We start from the raw sequence: 20,402 nt of genomic DNA, 5'->3' as shown, positions 1-20,402 counted from the left end.
CCCTTCTATGTCCGGGTTGTCCTAAATGCTGGGCCACCATGTTAGTCGCACTTTCCTGTAGTTGCCAGGGAACTAGGCCAGCTGCTTCTCAATCTTATGGTCTCCCACACCTTCCTGTGGTGCTCCTCCACACACATCCCATCAGGGACATCAATCATAAATTTAGGCTAGGACGGGAGGTGCTTATCGTATGGATACATTAGAGCAGGGGTCAGCAACCTTCAGCACCCCAGATGTTGTGAAAATACAACTCCCAGCGTGCCCTGGCAGCCAAAGTCTTTATTATTTCAGTCAAAGGCTGTCAGGGCATGCTGGGAATTGTAGTTTCATAACAGCTGGCGTGCTGAAGGTTGCTGGCCCCTGCATTAGAGAATGGGTCTTCCTTAGCAGTATGTTAATGTGCAGGCTTTCTCCTCTCACCCCAGACAGAGGAGCATCATTATTCATTCCCTGCAATCGTCATAGCAGTCCGCTTCTTGAACAGGATAAAGATTAGGATACACGGCTCCATTTTTGCTTGCTTGACCAATCCAGTTCTCTCTGCTCGTTATGTCTTGCCCTAAGATCGCTCCAGAACTCCTCTGACAGCAGGCACAACCTACATGGACCAGGTCCTTATGCCAGGCCATAGACCTGTCAAGAGACTTGCAGTTTGATAGCGGCCTTATAGCGTCTGCCACCCCAGCAATCCGCTCAGGCTGGTCCCTCTGCGGGATTTAGGATCAAGACGGGTCACATTTATCCTAAGTATCTACTAAATGATCTCCTGTTAGAACAATCGCTGCTAAGACTCCCTCCTTAGAGGACCAGTCCGCCTCCTCAGTCTAGTCCTCTGACTTGGATTCTGAGTCAGGGTAGGAAACTAAGCTGGCTTCCGCCATGCGGGATTTAATCTTTACTGTATGGGACACAACATTTTTAGGATGATGCCTCCTCTCCTGCTCTGGAGGAAGTAACCTTTCATCGCCGTAAATGTTAGCATGTAATCTTCCCTAAACGAGGGAATTTGAGAAAATCCTTCCTAAGGACCAGTGCCTATCCACTTCCAAGAGGACAGATATGCTGTTTTTCTTTTTCAGAGGATCTGGTAAATAAGTGGTCTGTTACTTCTTCAGTGGACCTGCTTTTGTCAAGCCTTTCCAGAAGTACCACACTTCCTCTATCGGACACAGTATCCATTAGCGATTCCTTAGATAAGAAGCTTTGTGGCAGCTCGATCTACATTGTGCCCGGCCTTTGTTTCCTCCTGCATTAGCAATACCTGTACTGTCTGGGCTGGACTGCTATAACAGGACATTTTTCGCAGGAGCACTACACGAAAATTTGGCATATCTTGTTGCCTAGACGTCAGCAAGTATCAAAATATTTCCAAAGATTTCATTCCTTTTGTGACTTTTATCCTAGAAATCCACTTGAAGGTTTGCCCCCACTCGAGTCCCTTTTTTGGGTGGAAGGACGACTTTCAGGAATTTTTTTTTGCTGACCTGGACTACGCCTAGTTCGAGAGGTGGAGTCCGTGTGCAGCATAGAATTCTCGTCATTTCTTCCAGGTTCTTTTTTTTTTTTCTGTCAATACCACCTTGGTCTTCCTTTCACCAAGCTTTTGTCTCTCCTCCTTCAGGGAGTTGTCCCAATTCCAGGGTTGAAGTCTTTCAGGGGCACTGTTCATAGTACCCAAAAAAAGAGGGTCAGGCCTATTCTGGGTCTGAAAAGGCTCAACTGTTTTGTTTGCACTCGCAAGTTCCGCATGTAATAGTTTTGGTCGGTGGTCGCATTAAAGGAGGAGACCTTGCAAATTAATCTCCTGGAGATGTGGGCCATATTCCTAGACCCCTCGCCTTCAGAGCTATTCAGTCAGGATGCAGTTTGACAATTCTATGGCAGTGGCCTCTCTGAACCAGCGGGGGGGACGCATGAATCAACACGGCAATGCAGGAGTCCTCCCAGATTCTGCATTGGGCTGTGGATCACGTTTCAGCCCTATCAGCGGTCTATGTGCCTGGAGTAGACAATTGTGCTGCAGATTTTCTATGTCAAGAGAGACTCGATCCGGGAAATGGTCTCCCCACCCAGAGGTTTCTCCTCCAAAATCTTCGAAAAATGGGGGACCCCAAACATGGACCTTATTCACGTCTTGTCTCCGCTATAAGGTTACAGCCTACGTAGCCAGAGCTCAAGACCCTTGCTCTTTTGCGGTGGACGCCCCGATACCTTTGTAAGAGTTCACGTTTCTCTCTCAGCGTTCCATGGCCTCTTTCCCAGCGGTCTGATATTCTTTACCAAGGTCTGCTATTCCTCACCGCATTTACCTAAGCTGTGTTTAACATGTTGAAGCCGAGGTTCTAAGATGTTGCGGGCCTCCCTAAAACGGTCATCCAGACCATGCTGAAGGCTCGTAAACTCTAATCGGAAAAAGTTTACTTTCGCAAACGGAAAGTCCATTTCTGCTGGTGCTAGGAGCACAGCTTACACCCTCTCGTCTGCTCCACTTACAAAATGCTGTCTTTCCTCCAGTCTGATGTCGACCAAGGCCTGGGTTCGCTTCTCCAAACGGTCAGGTTTCTGTCCTGTCCCAGCGTACTCTTGCCTTCCGCTCTCAGGTGAATACGTTATTTGCAGGCTGTGGCTCATAGAGATTAGATTTCAGTCTGTGATCGTGAAAAAAAAACTGTTGGGGCATCCTGGGCGGTATGGCATTGGCCTCAGGTCTACAAGGTTGCCACTTGGACTTCAATTAATGCTTTCTCAGGACCAAAAGATACTCCAAGCTGTTGCGCTCTAGGCTGGTACCATGGCAGATCTCTTAATTCCCCCCATCGCGGACTGCTTTAGGGTGTCTCACGGTGCTATGTCCCCCAACAATGTTAATTAGGTGTACTCGCTATAACATAATTTTCTCATTAGATTTATTGGGTGACACAGATTCTGCCCTCTGGTTTTTCCTGGACCTGGATTTCATGATTGCTCCGCTTAATCCCAGGATCTGTTTGGTTTTTCTGTTGCTTCTCAATGTGGCCATTTCTTCTCGTCATCCTGTTTTTGCATAAACGGTTTAGCCTAGCGCTTGGGGGAGGGGTATAGTCTGCATAGGAGGAGTGAACACTTTTTTTATTTTATTTTATTATTATTATTGGCAGGGACCTATACCCACGTCAATGATAAAAAGGATTTTACGTTGAATTAAAAAAATAAAATTATTTTATTTAAGCGGTTTAAAAGAAAAATCATGTGCAAATTGTATTATGATTTTATTTTTATTTGTTTACATGTTATAGCATCCATCTCAAAGTCGCCCAGGGGCACCATCAAGATCAGCGCCTGCGCAGTCCCGTCCCAGTGAGGATGAGTTATGGAAGCAAAGACGTAGACAACAAGCAGAAGTTTCTGCTGCTGTGGAACGAGCCCGGAAGAGACGTGAAGACGAGGAAAGACGAATGGAAGAGCAAAGGAAAGCTGCATGTGCAGAAAAGTTAAAGCGATTGAATGAGAAGTTTGGAACTGCTGTAACAGTCACTTCTTCTGAGAAACCTGCATCTGAAAAACAACTTGACGAAAAGCTAGTAACTGAGCAGTCCGTTCAAGAGCCCGCTCCCCTCCAGGAGGAAGAGGATGTCACTGAACTTGAAAAGCCTACGGAAGAAAAGGAACCAGAAAGAGCAGAGACTCCAATACAACATGAAGAAAAGGAAGACCTGATCCCTCAGCCTGATATTGAACCACCAGAAGAAAGTGAAAGTGCCAGCGTTTTGGAAGAAGTGTCATCTAATCTAGGTATAGTGCGTGTTCCATGCAAATGTTTTAGTATTGATGTATTAAATACACTGTAAGGACATGAATCTGGGTTATTAATGCCCCGTTAAAACTAGGAAAATATGCTGGATACAGATGGACCAATTCTTCCCAATTTAACATGGCAATGTGTATTTTTTTTTTTTTTTCCATAGGGTCAGAAGAACCATTATTTGCTAGGAAGGATAGCGTTTCAAGTGACAGAGCAGACACCCCTCCAGACATACCTGTCCAGCTGCCAACACCTGTTCTTCAGCCACCTTCAGTTCCATCTTCTGTGTCTAATCTTCCACCTTCCCCGTCACCAGAATCAAGGCCTGTAATACTACATGAGAGTGAATCTGAAAGTGGCACACAAACGCGTCCTCCACTTTCTTCTGGATACTCCAAACAGTTTCAGAAATCTTTGCCTCCAAGATTCCAGAGACAGCAGGTACAATTCTGTAAAGGTTGTTTTTAATAGCTTATGAAAAGGAACTAGTTATAGAACACTTCTGACATGTTAGAATTCCTCATTGTTGTGGGTCTGTGCGCTGTGATGCCCACCGATTGCTGTGCTGTTTGTCTCGTATTCACCTCTCCCAAATAATGCAAACTAGTGCAAGTTTATGGCTTGCTTTTGCCAATGGGAGCCAAAAAGTTTGTATAGCGCTGCAGGCACTTTGTTCTAACAATCGGTGGGGTGCCCAGCACTCTGACTCCACATATGAGGACTTTAAATATGACAGACTTTTTCAATGAAGTCCTATGGAGTTAAATTAAAGTACACCTCTAATTAGACCTTAAAATGTTTGAATTCAGTGAATCCCAAGTCGTTATATAGTTCTAGAATGTGAGATGATGTCTGCATGCTGGTTTTCATGGTATCTGGAGAAGTCAGGCAGAGACCATTACTGTTAACAACCTAACAAAATTGGAGCTCTGTCTGATTAAACAATTCTACTTTTTCACCCCGAAAGCCATTGGTGAAAGAAATTAACCCATAAGCGTGGCTACAGACACCTTAAGTTCTAGGATTTGGATGGAGTTATTGTTGTAAATATTTGCTGCTTATTTATTTTCTCAGGAACAGATGAAACAGCAGCAGTGGCAGCAACAGCAGCAAGGCGTGCTATCCCAGCCAGCCCAGCCACAACCTACTAGCCCTATTCCTCCACCACAACACAGGCCTCTTTACCAGCCCTTAGGACCACATCCACAACATTTGGCTTCCATGGCCTTTGATCCTCGCTGGTTAATGATGCAACCTTACATGGATCCTCGTATCATGTCTGGAAGGCCAGCAATGGACATTCCACCAATGCATCCTGGTATGTTTTTATTTCTTGCGCTCTGATCACCTGTTTTACTATCTTTTCACTTAATAAAGATTGTTCACAGTATGTATAGCTTTCTTGCTGACATGACCTTTGCCTCTGTCAAACATATTGAGTAGATACATTGTGCTCTTTGTTCATACAGGAATGATACCAACCAAACCCCTAATGAGACGTGAGCAGATTGAACCCTCAACATCTGCTACTGAACCGTATGAACACATGGCTCGATCCGTTAGGGACCATGGTGTCCCGATATCTGAGCCTCGCATGATGTGGGGAGCTGAGCCCTACCCACACTCGGACAGCCCACAGGTTTCTTCCTCTACTAAAGAGCCGGAAGAGCCTGAAGATTACAGGTAGGATTGTTTGCCACAGTGTAGTTTTAGTCAGTCAAACAGTAGGATTAGGGTTAAATTTATGAACTACATGCCAGAAATTCTGTATATACGAATAAATATTTTAAGTAAGCTTGTATTAATCACTGCACTGATTCTATTTCAGTGGGCTAGTGAGTAGCAACTAGTCTGAGCCATATATTGGCGACCTGTAGATTTCTGGGCACTGCAGTTTTCTAAGAGAGAATTTTAGTTAGTTATTCCCTTCACTAAGACCCCCAGCGATGCTGAAAATGAAGGGTCCCGCAGCACTGGATTAGCGCTGTGGCACTTTAACTGTTTTTCCCTGCACAGCTTCGCTCCCATTCACTATTTGTGCAGGGAGCTGCAGATCTTGATTGGGGCCGTGCTGCAGTCCACTGCAGAGCCTGTGGTTGGCTGCTGTTCAGGGAAAAACATTTAAAGGGCTGTAGCGCTAATCTAGTGCGATGGGCTCCTTCATTCCCAGGCTCTCTTGGGGTCCCAGAGGTCTGACCCCCACCAATCAGAAGGTGATGGCATATTTATCGATTTGAGAGGGAAAAATCTTAACACTAATGCAGTTGTGTAAGTCAGAAGCCTTTATAGGTATATTGTCATTATGGAATTTTACAATTTGACGTATATCCATCTGGTTTTCCTTAGGTCTGAAGCGTCACTGGACCAAGATGTCATCACTGAAAACTACTCATTGGACCATAGTCCATTTGAACCCCAGCACAAAACTGATTTCTTTTCAAGAACAAGAGAGCCAGATCTTCACAGTGCCCCGATTAGACATTCAGAAACTGTTCAACTACCTCAAGCAGAAGAAAAAGACATGGGAATATCAGCTTATGAACCATCAGAGAAGCAAGCACCTACTGAAGAAGCATCTCACATTGATATTCAACCTGTGCTAACCAGAACTTTATCCAATGAGTCTGCCCACGGTCAGAAACAAGAAGACCGGAGATTAGATACAGTACAGATGAATGCTAAAGTATCTGTTAGACCACCTGAACCAGCAAAAGAAACCATAGATGAGAGGCAAAGAAAAGAAAGTTTTCAGAGTTCTAAGCCACTAGATATATCAAAAATGGAAAAGCCTTTCAAACCCAAGTCTGAAACAAGATGGGGCCCCAGACCAGGATCCCGAAGCAGAGAAGAAGGTATAGATAGACCAATAAGACGATCTGGCCCCATTAAAAAACCTATCCTTCGTGACATGAAAGAGGAGCGTGAAATGAGAAAAGAAAAGGAAGAGGAGAAGACTGGACATGAAAAACCTATGAAGCAAGAGAGAGTTGAAAAGAAAACACTACCACCGCAGCCAGTGCCAAGTCCAGTGTCGGCAATAAATAAAGCTGAGCAAGATAAGCCTTCACCTGAGACTGCTACTCTTCCTAAAGTGTCAAATTCTAGCACATTACATTCAGAAAAGTCATTGGAAAACATTCCAGATTCAATACCCAAGCCTGTTGCCCAACCAACTCCAATCGCTCAGCCAAATAAGGAGGATAAAATAGTGCGTGTGGTTAGCAAGGAAAATAAAGAAATTCCTTCTGAAAAGCCCAAGCCAGATACTAAACCACCGTTAGCGTTTCAGCCCCCACATGCAACAGTGCCGCATCGAAGGGACACTATTTATCCACCAAGGGCTTACAGGAAAGAGGCTAGGGACAGAGACTGGTTTCCTGACCAGGGTTATAGAGGTAGAGGTCGCGGTGAGTATTACTCCAGAGGAAGGAGCTATAGGGGTTCCTATGGAGGCAGGGGACGTGGAGGTAGAGGACAAAATAGGGATTATCCACATTACAGAGATACTAAGGCACGCTCTGAACCGGCTCCTCCTGGAGCTGCAAGGCGCAGGGATGAAAGCGAAACACGTAGTGAAAGCTCCGATTTTGAGGTCTTGCCCAAAAGGAGAAGACAACGTGGTTCTGAAACAGACTCTGACAGTGAAGCTCATGAAAGTGCAAGTGACACTCCTCTTTCAGATAAGGAGACGTCCAGTAGAAGCAAACCTCGTAGTGATTTGCGCACTGACATTAAAAGAGCACCTAAATCTGTTTCTACTTTAAAGGCAGAAGCCGGAACTTCAAGAGCAGAAGTGAAAGCACCCGAAAGACACTTCCCTAGAGAAGATGACTGTCGAACAAGACCTGGCTTCTTGCCAAAGGGTGAGCCTTCCCGTAGAGGTAGAGGGGCTGGAAGTTTTCGCCGTGGTGGTAGGGAACCTGGCATTCGTCCAACACGTCCACCTCCACCAAGAAGATCCAATTATAGAGATAATCAGTGGATTCCACGGCAGCAGGATTTAAGACCACCACCTCCACGAATGGATGAAGGTGAAAACAGACATCAAGAGCACCAAGTATTGCCTTTGGGTGATAAGAGACCACCTGTTAAATTTGAACGCAAGTTTGACCCCTCAAGGGACAGACCAAGAAGGCAAAGACCTACACGACCACCCAGACAGGATAAGCCGCCACGTTTTAGACGTTTAAAAGAGAGAGAAAGAGAAGACGCTGGCAAACCATTAGAAGTTAGTGGATCTTCTAATCAAGGCATGCCTGCTTCAAATAGTGTCCATGAACTCCCATCAGATTTTTCGGGTAACAAGACTCCTGATTTGTCTAATCATAATTCTTCGGACCAGGCCAATGAAGAATGGGAAACCGCTTCCGAGAGTAGTGACTTTAATGAACGAAGGGAAAGGGATGAGCGAAAAGCTGCAACATCAGCTAGTATCCAGTCACCAGCCCCTAGCAAAACCACTGATGGTTTGGCGCAATCACCACCCAAAAGGGAGAGTGCAAAGAGAAGTTTCTCCAGTCAGAGACCTGGCATGGATCGTCAGAATCGTCGTGGCAATTCTGGTCCTCCCAAACCTGGTAGACATTACTCTGGGCCCAGGGGCGAAAGGCGAAGTGGAACATCATTACAAAGGGGGAAACGAGGGTAAGACATCTGCTATAGCTTCTGTTGTGTTGATGGCTCTAGTTTGCATTGCTGTGGTTTGTGTATTCGTCAAAATAATTTATAGATAATGCTATTGTGTGTTGTTTCTGCTTCTAAATGCGGTCTTGTGGGCAGTTGAGAACTTTTTTTTTTCCATGATTGAACCCCCAGGGGATTTGATGAACAGACTTCAGGATTAAACGCAGTAGATTCATCTGGTGGCAGCAGTAATGCTCATCATCACTATCACAACTATCACCCACATTCTGAAGATGGGAGTATCTCAGCCCAATCAAAAGCTGCCAAGGATGCTCCTAACAAGAAGAAGGAAGAGCCTAAGCTCGTTGTCAAGAAACCTAAAGAGAAAGTGGATGCCTTGTCGCAGTTCGACCTGAACAACTATGCAAGTATGTGTTTTTTTTTTTTTTTTTTTCATATTCGCATGCTTTGCTCAATGGTATCCGTTTATTTTCCCTAATTAAGGGAGGCACACTGATGCTGTGTTCACATGTCGCGGTCAGTTTGCAATTATTTTTTTTTCCTATTGCCACAAAATGGCGCTGTTTCGTCGCAACATGTGCACGTAGGCTTATGGAGTTCGGGCGACGGTTATCTAAAGGGTATGGCTAGCCTAAGTATTGGTATTGCATCTGCATGTTACAGCAATGTTTTAACTCTTCTGTTGGAGCCTATCAAGGTTTTAGGGGTATTTTTTTTATTTTTTATTTTTTATAGCCATTGTTTCTCTAACCCCTTAATACCGAAGGTATTTTAAACCTTAACGACCGAGCAATTTTTTTAGGTTTTTCCTTCGTTGCATTCAAAGAGCTATAACTTTTTAGTTTTTCCATCGCCATAGCTGTATAAGGGCTTTTTTTTTTTTGCGGGACAAGTTGTATTTATAATCGCACCATTTTGGGGTACAAATAATTTATTGATTAACTTTTTTTTAGTGGGGTACTGTAAAAAAAAAAAACACTGAAATGTCGCCATTTTCTTTGCGTCATAATTTTATGCCCTTTACCGTGTGGTATAATTAACATAACTTTATTCAGCGGGTCGTTACGATTGCGGCGATACCAAATTTATATAGGTTTTTTTTGTGTTTTCCTACTTTTACACAGTAAAAACACTTATAAAAAAAATATATATATTATTTGGATTGTGTCACCATATTTTAAGAGCTATAACTTTTTTTTATTTTTTGACTGATGCAGCTGTATAAGGGCTTTGTTTTTGAGGGGCGACTTGTAGTTTTTATTGGTACCATTTTGGAGTAGATGCGACTGCTGGATCACTTTTTATCAAATTTTTTTGAAGGTAGAATGAACAGAAAACAGCAATTCTGGCGTTGTTCTATTTTATTTTTATGGCGTTCACCGTACGGGTTAGATAATGTAACCGTTTTATAGTTGGGTTCGTTACGAACGCGGGCATACTAAATATGATTAACTTTTTAATTTTTTTCATAATAAAGTAATTTGTAAGGGATAAAAGTGTTTGTTTTTTTTTTTAATTTTTTTGCTTGAGACATTTATTTATTTCAAATTTTATTTAACTTTTTTTTACATTTTTTTTTAGCCCCCCCCCCCCCCCTAGGGGACTTTACTGTATGATCTTTTGATCACTTTTATAATACACTGCAATACTTCTGTATTGCAGTGTATTATTGCCGGTCAGTGTAAAACTAACAGGCACCTGTTGGGTCATGCCTCTGTCATGGCCTAACAGGCAATCACTAAAGGCAGACCTGGGGGCCTTTGTTAGGCCCCCAGGCTGCCATAGAAACCATTGGCACCCCGCGATGCACGCGGGATGCCAGTGGGGTGAAAGAGGGAGCCCCCTCCCTATAAAATCACTTAGATGCGGCGCTCTCTATTGAGCGCTGCATCTGAGGGGTTAAATATGATCGGAGATCACTGCTAGTGGTCTCCGATCGTTGCCCTGAAGCCCGAGGCTGTTAGCAACAGCCCGGGCTTCAGCAGCACTCCGCACGATGCGAGAAAAGTTCTCCTGAAATGCCGACGTGAAAACGCGGTGCTTCAGAAGAACTACCCCAAACGGCCAACCTAAAAACACTGTACATCGGTCGTTAAGGAGTTAAGTGACCAATTCTTCATGTTAAGTGATTGACTATCCCGATTATTATAATCTTCAATATTGGGCAATGATATATTTAGCTAAAAGTACATTTCTATTCTCTTTACAGGGGAATTACTGTAATGCCTCATGCACAGGACAGTATGCGCCAGCCGGGTCCCATCCGTGATCCGTGTAAATATAGGACATGTCCTATCTTTCTACAGATCGGAAAGTGAGGTCGGTTTTCACGGACCCGATTCACCCGCTAAAGTGATTGGGTCCGTGAAAACTATCGGGTGCCACTCGAATGCCGCGAAAAACGGCCCGAGTGGCACTTGGTCGTGTGCAACGGCCATTATGAAGACCTGGAATAAATTTCTAAAAAAGTTGCAATTAGTCTTGAGGTATTGAACATATAGCTGCTTTTTCCTATAGTCCACTAAATTATCTTCTTTGGTCTCAGGTGTTGTAATAATAGATGATCATCCTGAAGTAACAACACTAGAAGACTCTCAGTCCAACCTCAATGATGGGTTCACAGAAGTAGTCTCCAAAAAACAGCAAAAGCGTTTACAGGATGAAGAGCGCAGAAAGAAGGAAGAGCAAACGGTACAGGTATAATGTTGTAGTAGTTCAACAATGTTCAGTAGACTTGTGTACATTATAGTATTTCGCATACAAATTCTCTCTTTCCCCCCCCCCCCTTCCCCATTCTGAAAGTCTGCTACGCAGTATATGGCAGTGCGGTTACCAGAAACATCTGAGTAGGGGCAGTATTTTTTCATCTTACCTGCTGTCCAGTTCTAAATAATAGTCTAGCCTTTCAAACTTGAGGTGAGGATTTGTCTATTAGTCTGGCTCCCTGCTTCCTTAATTTTCTCTCCTGCATGGAAAATGGATAGTGCTGTCTGCCATGTTGCCAATTACCGACAACATTAAAGCAGCACTCCCTCCCTATCTCATCTCAGGCACTATGTGACGCTTCATTGCCTGTAGGAGAGATTAGTGAGTCTTCATTTTACGTCCACCACGCTGAGCATAGTCATATGGCAAAGGCATGGGAGCTTCCATCATTGCACCAGAATAAGGTAGGAAGTCAAAAAGGGGAAATAAATATTTATTTTTACTTATATAAAGGGCTAATAATAATATACAGCACTATACATTGCAAATACAGTAGAGATGACTGTTCAGGTGAACTTCTATAGCAGCCCCTGCCCAGCTGCAATGTGGCCAAAAATCATACAAATGTGCGTTTTCATTGCAAATTAGCGCAGTTTTCAAATGATTGTATAATGTCTGCGTGGTTTTTGCACGTAAATAGCAGTTTTACCATCAAGAGACACAAGAGCATTAACAATCATTAACACAACTTAAAACCTTGGTCGGATTAGGGCCAATACATGTGTCTGTACCTTAAAGGGGTTGGTCAAAAAAATGTTTTTTCTAAAGTGTCCCCCAGCCTTGGTTTGCCTTCCCTTATACCCCCTACATACCTTCTAACCAGTTTCAGTTTGATCTCAAACGTCACTGCTGCCCTGTCGTTTACATCCCTTGCTTCTGTTCCTGTCTGTTTCTGGTCTTGTAACCCACCATACCCATGATCCCTTGCTGCATCTGAGGAGACGGCTTACATGCTCCCCCCTTCCTCCACAGCATCTCTGCTATTTGCATGCTCTATGTTCATAGGTCATTCCCTGCTCTAATTAGTCATCCAGCTCGCTCCCTGCACTGTCCTAAACAGCCACTAATAATCATTATCCTTTGTGCCTCCATCTATCCCTGCTCTAATGTAGTGCTGTGGTTTGTTGCGAAATAAACCAGTCCAACAGATAGATGAAAACTGTTTGAACACTTTATTCTATTCACAAATTTTGTTGCAGACCGTAATTAGGCTAATAGATAAAAAAGGGACAGCAGCGATAGGAGGCTGGTGCCCTGAACATAGAGAAGGAGGAAGAGGGGGCGTGGTGGACAAAAGGAGGAGGGGGCGTGTTATAGGAGGGACAAGACGGGCAGGCAGTGCGGGAACTGCAAGTGTGAAGGATAAGGAGGCGTGGACGACGGGATAGGAGGAGGAGGCGTGTTAGAGGAGAGACTAGGCAGCCAGGCAGTGCAGAATCTCCTAGAGTGGAGGAGGCGGTGTGGAGGACAAGATAGGAGGAGGGGGCGTGTACAAGCAGAGATGACTCTCCATGGCTTTGCTCAGCCAGCCGTTCCGGCTGTGTAGAGACACGGCCATCATCCACTATGTTTACAGGCGGCAGGACCATGGGAGGCGGAGCTCTGAAGAGAAACATCCGCACGGCCCACTGCCTGTAAACTTAGTTGATGACACGCCGTGCCCTGCTCAGCTGGAAATGCTGGCTGAGCAAAGACACGCAACGTCACAGGAAATTAAAAATTCACTCTGGATGTGGTCACGTGACCGCAAATCAGAACCCAGTAACGAAGCCAGAGGTAATTAGATATTATATTAGAAAGTTACTTATATATGTCCAATTAAGTTAAAATATAAATAAAATGTATTCCTGGACAACCCCTTTAAATCTTGGCAACATAACCTATTCGTCTAGTGTGAATAGGCAATCAATAATTCCGTTCTTTTCAGAGGAGACGCAAACATGTGGGATTTCTCCATTCAGCAGTAAAAGCCTTTCTTTGCACGCCTTTTAATTCAATATTTTTGTTTCACCAATAGGCTGTAGTATTACAAAATTAAAACTGCATTAAATGCAAATTATGGAATCTTATTTAAGTTAAATATTTAGACTCGTTATCTTGAATGTTACACTTTTAGGTTTGGAATAAAAAAGGGTCTGGTGAGAAAGGACGAGGCCAAAATTCTAAGCTTCCACCCCGTTTTGTGAAGAAACAGCAGCAGCAAGCGGCAGCATTACAGGCACAGTCCTCAGGGCTTACTACTCCACAAAGTGTAACTCAGGCAGTAACTACTGCAATGCCTTCAAGTCAACCTCCAGTACCGGTTCAGACACAGCCAACCACAAATGGGTCCGAGTTTTCTGCGCCTGTTAAACCTCAACCTCCATCACAGCCACCCAGTGCTCTGGGAACAGAGCTGTGGGAAAATAAGATGACCACCCCGAGTGTTCTCAATGACTTGTCCAAGAAATGTAAGTACTGTTTATTTATGAATACAATCTTTGCCAGAATTGAATACCTCATTTAAAGACTAAATTAAAGAAGATATCAATGGTGGTGGCTGTTGGATATTCATTGGTGATCTGAATGGATTAACCCGGAGATTAATATAAACCTACTAGTATCTTTATTTAATAAAACTGCAATACCCAGATTGCCCTGAGTACTTTTGGCAGGAATAATAAAGAATGTGACAGTCATGACATGCTGGGAGTTGTAGTTTAACAGCTGGAGTGCCAAAGGTTGCTGACCCCTGTTGTAAATTTTTTACTTGTACCTTTTATTAACACTAAATTGCCAGCGACCTCTAGTAGGAAAATCTTTCTACTGTCTTTTAAAGGAAATGTATCATCAGACAATGACATATTTAATTCTGGCTGAAATATTGCACTTTTCACGCTGGCCACTAGAGCAGATACAATAGGCTGATGCTTCTGTAGCTCACTTGCCCACTTTGTTCTATATACAGACACAGTTTAAGTTCTCATGTCGTTAGAAGGTGCGTGAGTAAATGACGGCTCCATTGTACTCTGGAAGCCTAGAATAAGATAGGATAGCAACACTATACATACACACAGATATGGCTCTGTAACCCTTAGCGTCTGGAGGAAAGGGTTGTGCGCCATCACCTCCTGGAGACAGTAATAATCTATAAAATTTGTGCCCATGGTCTCCCATTCATTTTGCTGCCACAAAGCGCGCGCACCCTGCTATACTGTCTATGCATACAATACTAGAAGGAAGTGTGTTTTCAATATGACCTCCCCAGGGAAGTTTTTAAAAACAAAAAATAGCTACATCCATAATAACCCCAAAAAAAAAAACTCATTTCTATTTTACAGACTTGGGCTTCGTTCACATCTGCGTCAGGGCTCCGTTCCGTCGGAACGGAGCCCTGACTGACACAAACTGTAACCGTAGGTTTCCGTTTACATCACCATTGATTTCAATGGTGACTGATCCGGTGCCAATGGCTTCAGTTTGTCTCCGTTGTGCAAGGGTTCCGTCATTTTGACCGGATGAATACCGTAGTCGACGACCGTTTCAGTCAGGGCTCCGTTCCGACGGAAAGCTCAGGCGGAACAGAGCCCTGACGCAGATGTGAACGAAGCCTTACATCTGTTTAAGCTGAAATTTAATACATGAGATGTTCCCTTTTAAGGTATAGGTCTAGCATTGAGATTTCCTGCATGTCATTTAAAATTGTTAGTCATAATGTCCCTTTGGCAAAATAGTGCAAGCTATCGGCTTACCGATGTGAGGGAACAGGCTGTAGTCTGTTACTAAGGAGACGGTGAGAAACACCGTTTAACCATGCTGCAATACTCCAATGGCATTGCTTTATTTCTTATGCCTTTTTATTTCAGTGGGGCCTATAAATCATCCACAGCCACCATCTTCCAGTGCCTGGAATAAACCGCTAACAGGATTTGTGGCAGCCACCAACTCTGAGGTACTATTTAGCACACAGTATATGATATGCCTTCTTAGTCTATGTAGATTATATTGCTCATTTTAAATTGGGAAATATTCTTTTTTGTGCTTTAGACATCTAAAAATGGCCAAGATGTGTCTGTTGACATGACAATGGAATCTATTCAGTTTGGAGCTCCTGCATCCAGCAGCAGTGACAATGAAGGTGCACCGTCCCTGTCTGAAAAAGCAGATTCTCTACCTGAGCCAAAAGAGCAGAGGCAAAAGCAGCCCAGAGCTGGCCCAATTAAGACCCAGAAGGTAGTTTGTTTTTTATGTACAACATTAATAAATTCTTGTTTAAAACTCGTTCAACTCATGTAAAGAAATTAACATTTTATTGTGCGTTATTACTATAGCCAGCTTGTTGGGATTTATAAATAGTCATTCATAAAAATGAACTTATGTGTAGTAATGTTTTGTTTTGTGCACGTTTACATTGAAGGGGTGTTTTGAAGGTATACTGCTCCTTTAATGATTAAAAAGATGCTTTGCTGAATAGGAACAACCACAAGGTGGCAGAAGATTATTCACTATCTGTTTTGTCCGTTACTTTTAAATATAGACAATATCACTTGGTTGTTCTCTGCCACCTAACTTTACCCGTTTTTAAATTTTCATCCTGTGTAAAATTAACTAAATATAAAAAATTTAAAAATCTATATCTCCACAGTCGAGTCACATTATTATGACCACCAGGTAATATCCAGAGTAACCGACATGTGTAGGTTGTCTCCGGTGTCTGGAGCCATGCTGACTGCAGTACATCCCACATTTGCTACAGGATGCGTGGGGGAGGATCCATAGAGCAAACAAGACGATCAAGGTCCCAAAGATGCTGAATTGGGTTCAAGTCTGGTGATTTAGGGGGCCAGGGAAGTACATGGAAGTCTTGGTCGTGCTCTTCCAACCACCGTCGGACATTTCTAGCCATGTGACATGTCACTTTGTCTTGCTGGAAGATTCCATCTGCCCCAGGGAAGACAAACCGCACGTATGGGTGGACGTGATCTGCAACGATGGAGTCATACCCAAATCGGTTCAGAGTCCCTTCCACATGGATGAGTGGGCACAGAGAATGCCATGAAAAAATTCCCCAGACCATAAGGCTGCCGCCACCAGCATTGTATTCTTCCAGTATTGGTTGCCGGGTGTTTGTCCTTTGATGTTTTTAGTTTGACACGCCAATCTCCTTCCGTTCCATGTAGCAAAAAACGTGACTCATTGGAGAAGGCAACCCTTTGCCAATCATTGATGGTCCAAATCTGATACTGCTGTGCAAATCGAAGCCTTTTTTTCCAATGCACCTTTGTTTGCAAAGGAGCAGTGACCATTCGTCTGCTTCAGAGCCCCATACACAGTAGGGTTCACTGAACTTTTTTAGAGGCACGTCTGGTTGATTTTCACAGTGAGCTGCTCCACTGCAGCGTGTCGATCGGCCCTCACGCACCTTCGTAGCAGGCGTTCATGACGTTAACCTCTCACATCAATAGCAAGTGGTGCTCCGCAGTTTCCACATTGGTAATTCCATATGGTGCCATTTATTCACCACAGCAGCACGCGAACAGTTCACAAACTGCGCTCTTTGAGAAATACTGCCGGCCGAAAGCCAATCATCCCTTTTTTCAACTCTGATAAATCGCCCCTTTTACCCATGGCAACAATGAGTGATGTGTTCAGACAGCCTTTCGCGCACCTTATATACCCACCAAGCCAGCCCACAATACATCACTTCCTTCATGGGCTATGCGCTGCCGACGTCAAAAGTAGGAGGTGGTCATAATAATGTGACTCAACTGTGTTTTGTTGGGTTTTTTTTTTATACATAATCGCAACAGGCCATTTTTTATGCATTGTACTGGTTGGAATATCATGTTTTATGTCATTTTTATTTTTTTTCTAGATACAGGATCTAAATGCAATTCAGAGTAAGGAATATAAGCCAGGACCAATTGGTAAGGAGCGATCCCTAAAGAACCGAAAAGTAAAAGAAGTACAGCAGCAGTCTGAGCCAGAGACTCCAGAAAAGCAAATTCCAAATACAGTTCACACGCCAGAGCCGGTTCCTTCAAAGGACAGTAAAGTTATAACAGAAGTAACCAATGAGATCACCAGTATACTGTCCGCGTCTGCGCCAGAATTTGGAACAAGCAAAAAGGTACGAAGATCATATGATTGGAAACAATGCAGAAGTGTGTGTCATTGATCAGAAATGTGAACATTTAAAATTTTGATTTATTCCTTTTGCATCACTAAGGAAACTATAACCGACTACACAAGCCTGTCTAACGCCCTGCCTAATACTTCATCATCTGGCAGCTCTAAAATTGAGTCTACTTTGGTGCCTAATGTAAGTGTATTAATAGTAAGCTTTTTCACGTAACTGTCTTTTACTCCAAGCAACTTTACTCAGCATCTTAACACTATCTATCTGACATGGTGTACTGTTATTTCAGGTACCCCTTCCCCACAGTCTTCCCTTGTCTCGAAGAGAGACTCTTCAACAGAGTTCAAGCCTAACTCCTGTGTCTCCTGCAACTGTTGACTTGACTCTCAAGGTACATTACACACTTTGTTACACGTATTGCTACCTTGCAATTTAAAGAAGTAGAAAAGTGCCATAGTAGGATCCTGTAAACTCACTCTTGTGATGTGTGCCATATTTCTCAATCATTTGCAAAACAACGTTGAGACTGCTTTTAAGCTTTAACGGTCCTTTTACACGGGCAGCTTTTTAGCTCCATTTAAACTGAGCAGTGATTGGAATGTAGGGGGGTGAACGATCGTTAATACATTACTTTGCTACCATACGTTTAGCACCTTGTTGGCAGCACATCCCCCCGTTTTACACGCGTTTGCTCGTGTGTCGGCTGATAGCTGCCCTATTTTAAGGGCAATTATGGGTAATTCGTGCTCTAACTAACTCTCGTTCACTCGGTTATTTGTTCATGTAAAAGACACGAAGGTTGCCTTTCAATAAGGTCATTGCAGGGATGTGGCATGCATGGGGCCCGTCACATATTTATAAAGCTGTGTCTAAGGACATAATTTTTTCTTATAAAAGTGGAGCACAGATGAAGCGAACTTGTACCTCTTTTCTGAATAGTCTTCAGTATCTAAGACCCTTATTGTGAGCTGTGCACCAATTGAAGTATGTTGCAGTCATTTAAAATGTGGCAAAATCGTGCACCAGATCTCTTGGTTACATTCTTCAAAGGATTGAAGCTGTCTCCGCTTTTGTTTAATCATTTTTTTTCTCCCCACCCCAAAGTGGCGAGGGGACCGTGCACCTGGCAAGTTCCCTGACGCATCTTTCCTAACCTGGCGAATTCCATGACATCTCTTTCCTAACCAGGCGCTTCTACGTTGGGTGCCATTTTTTTCCTCCTGCCGCCGGTACAGGCAGGCCGCCAGACATCACAACGGTGACGCCCCATATCCAATGTCCCTGCCTGCCAGTTGTTTTTTTTTAGCAGCAGGCCTCCATTTTCCTGCTCTTGGTAGCAGGTGGGAATCATGCCTCTGCTACTAGTCAGCGATTGGTACACGGCAGTCATGTGATCGCCGGCAACCAACTGCTGTATGCGGAAGGGTTGTTTCCTTTACTACTCTATGGTTCTCATAGACAAGCCAGGGGCACTGCACACAGGGCATCTTGCAAGGAGCTGCTGCTGTTGGTGCTAGGATTGATCAGTACACTCTACAAATTGGTAGGATCTACCGGTGGCACCCCCTTCTTTCTTCTTAATCCCCCTCAGACACTGAGCCAGTGGACTACAGTAGGGTGACATATACCTATAACATCCTAGGTAACCCAGACGGCCATTGCACCTTTTCAATGGAGTATTGCCTTGCCTTTTGCAGTATCTCAAGTGGATTCATAGTCACTAGTCTTTCTCCCAGTTGTTACTGAGTAACAAGGTGACCCATATACTGCCATATCAGACACCAAAGGAGAATCCTCCTGACCCGTATCTCACACTATGCCTGTTCCACATGTGGCCAAAAATTCTCATATGGTCAATCTACTCCCCTTTGCGATGCATGCCGACCTCCACTTCATGCATCTTTGGATGTCCACCCTGTGGCTCAGCCACCCCAGCATTGCCCATGCCTAGTGCTGAACAGGCCAAACTGCAATGGGTTAATTCCCTTTTCAGGTTCATCATTGACCTTTCCAATGTCAGCCAGTCCATAATGGGCAACTTGGTCCGCCTTTCCGACGGGCCTTCTGGGGACTCCCCGTCTACATACTTTTCACGTGGCAGGCCTCCTAAACAGGTCAGATCTGTGTGGTCTCACCTGCCCTCTGTATTCCCTTCCTCGTCAGTCTTTCTTCACCCTCCAAGGGACCAATCTACCGCTATTTCCCCTCAAAGGGAGCCTCTCTCTGAGGGAGAAACTTCCGGTTCTAATTTATAACCGGATGAAGAGCAATCCTCTAAGCTGTCCTCTACGGCAGAAAGTCTTATCACTGCAGACAATACACCATACATCTCATGGATTCTAACCTTTCTCCCCCCAATGGAAGTTGTCACTTTTCTCTGTCCTAGACTATCTCACAAACCTTTTCCCTCTCACTCAGTTTGAGGAGGTAGTGTCCAAGGAGTGGAAACATCCTGACAAGAAATTTGTCCGGAGGGTCAGGAGGCAAGAGCACTCAAATCCCTCAGACTAAGGTTTGTCTTGCTCTAGGAAATCTTGATTTAGTTTTCGCCCCTTTCTCTGATTCCTTAGTCCGTGGGCATCGAGGCAACTTTCCCACCGGGATGCAATGAACAAATTTTCTTTTGAGCACTGTTCCTCTTGGTAGCCTTTCACTCAGGCCACTAAGCCCTCAGTGGGTAAGACCAATTCTGCCTGAAGGTACGTCCCCACTCAGGTGAAGGGCAGACTTTTAAGTTTCAAGGAAATCTGTCTCCAATCTCATTCGACTGGGTGCGGGACGTAGTCTGCACAAGATCTAATATGTGCACGTTCCACCACTACCAGTTTGTGGCGCTCCCATACGTCCTGTTGATGGCCCCGTGATTTTTCACCAAAATCGGTGGTGATATTTCTTCGTTCCAGGGAGATTTCATGTGTCCCCTATCTGGATAATATCCTCATCAAGGCCCTGTCCCGGGAGGACAATCTGGCCAGTCTGCAAATCACTCTGGATACCCTGGTTCACTTCGGATGGATAGTCAACCAGTCCAATTCCTGTGAATGGTATTTTACATGGTCTCTGCTAGGGTCTCCCTTCCGCTATACAAGCTGT

The 20,402-nt window shown here is 44.0% G+C and overlaps 1 protein-coding gene across 6 annotated transcripts in view; it reads left to right on the top strand.

Moving 5' to 3' along the window:
• The window catches only part of PRRC2C (proline rich coiled-coil 2C), an 88,263-nt gene that overhangs the window by 48,653 nt on the left and 19,208 nt on the right, over positions 1 to 20,402 (top strand). For 5 of the 6 annotated variants that reach the window (XM_075833306.1, XM_075833305.1, XM_075833301.1 and 2 more), the window contains exons 12-24: positions 3,276 to 3,771; positions 3,945 to 4,222; positions 4,856 to 5,099; positions 5,251 to 5,464; positions 6,128 to 8,425; positions 8,597 to 8,832; positions 10,971 to 11,122; positions 13,308 to 13,641; positions 15,037 to 15,122; positions 15,218 to 15,403; positions 17,046 to 17,300; positions 17,400 to 17,492; positions 17,599 to 17,700. In XM_075833306.1, coding sequence (XP_075689421.1) covers positions 3,276 to 3,771; positions 3,945 to 4,222; positions 4,856 to 5,099; positions 5,251 to 5,464; positions 6,128 to 8,425; positions 8,597 to 8,832; positions 10,971 to 11,122; positions 13,308 to 13,641; positions 15,037 to 15,122; positions 15,218 to 15,403; positions 17,046 to 17,300; positions 17,400 to 17,492; positions 17,599 to 17,700 — 4,974 coding nt within the window. The remainder of the gene's footprint in view (positions 1 to 3,275; positions 3,772 to 3,944; positions 4,223 to 4,855; positions 5,100 to 5,250; positions 5,465 to 6,127; positions 8,426 to 8,596; positions 8,833 to 10,970; positions 11,123 to 13,307; positions 13,642 to 15,036; positions 15,123 to 15,217; positions 15,404 to 17,045; positions 17,301 to 17,399; positions 17,493 to 17,598; positions 17,701 to 20,402) is intronic. The other variant, XM_075833304.1, reaches the window with a different exon arrangement.

Source organism: Rhinoderma darwinii, chromosome 7 (assembly GCF_050947455.1).
Source record: "Rhinoderma darwinii isolate aRhiDar2 chromosome 7, aRhiDar2.hap1, whole genome shotgun sequence".
Taxonomy (NCBI): Eukaryota; Metazoa; Chordata; class Amphibia; order Anura; family Rhinodermatidae; genus Rhinoderma; species Rhinoderma darwinii.
Note: the sequence above shows the minus strand (reverse complement) of the source record. Positions and strands in the feature narration are given on the sequence as shown.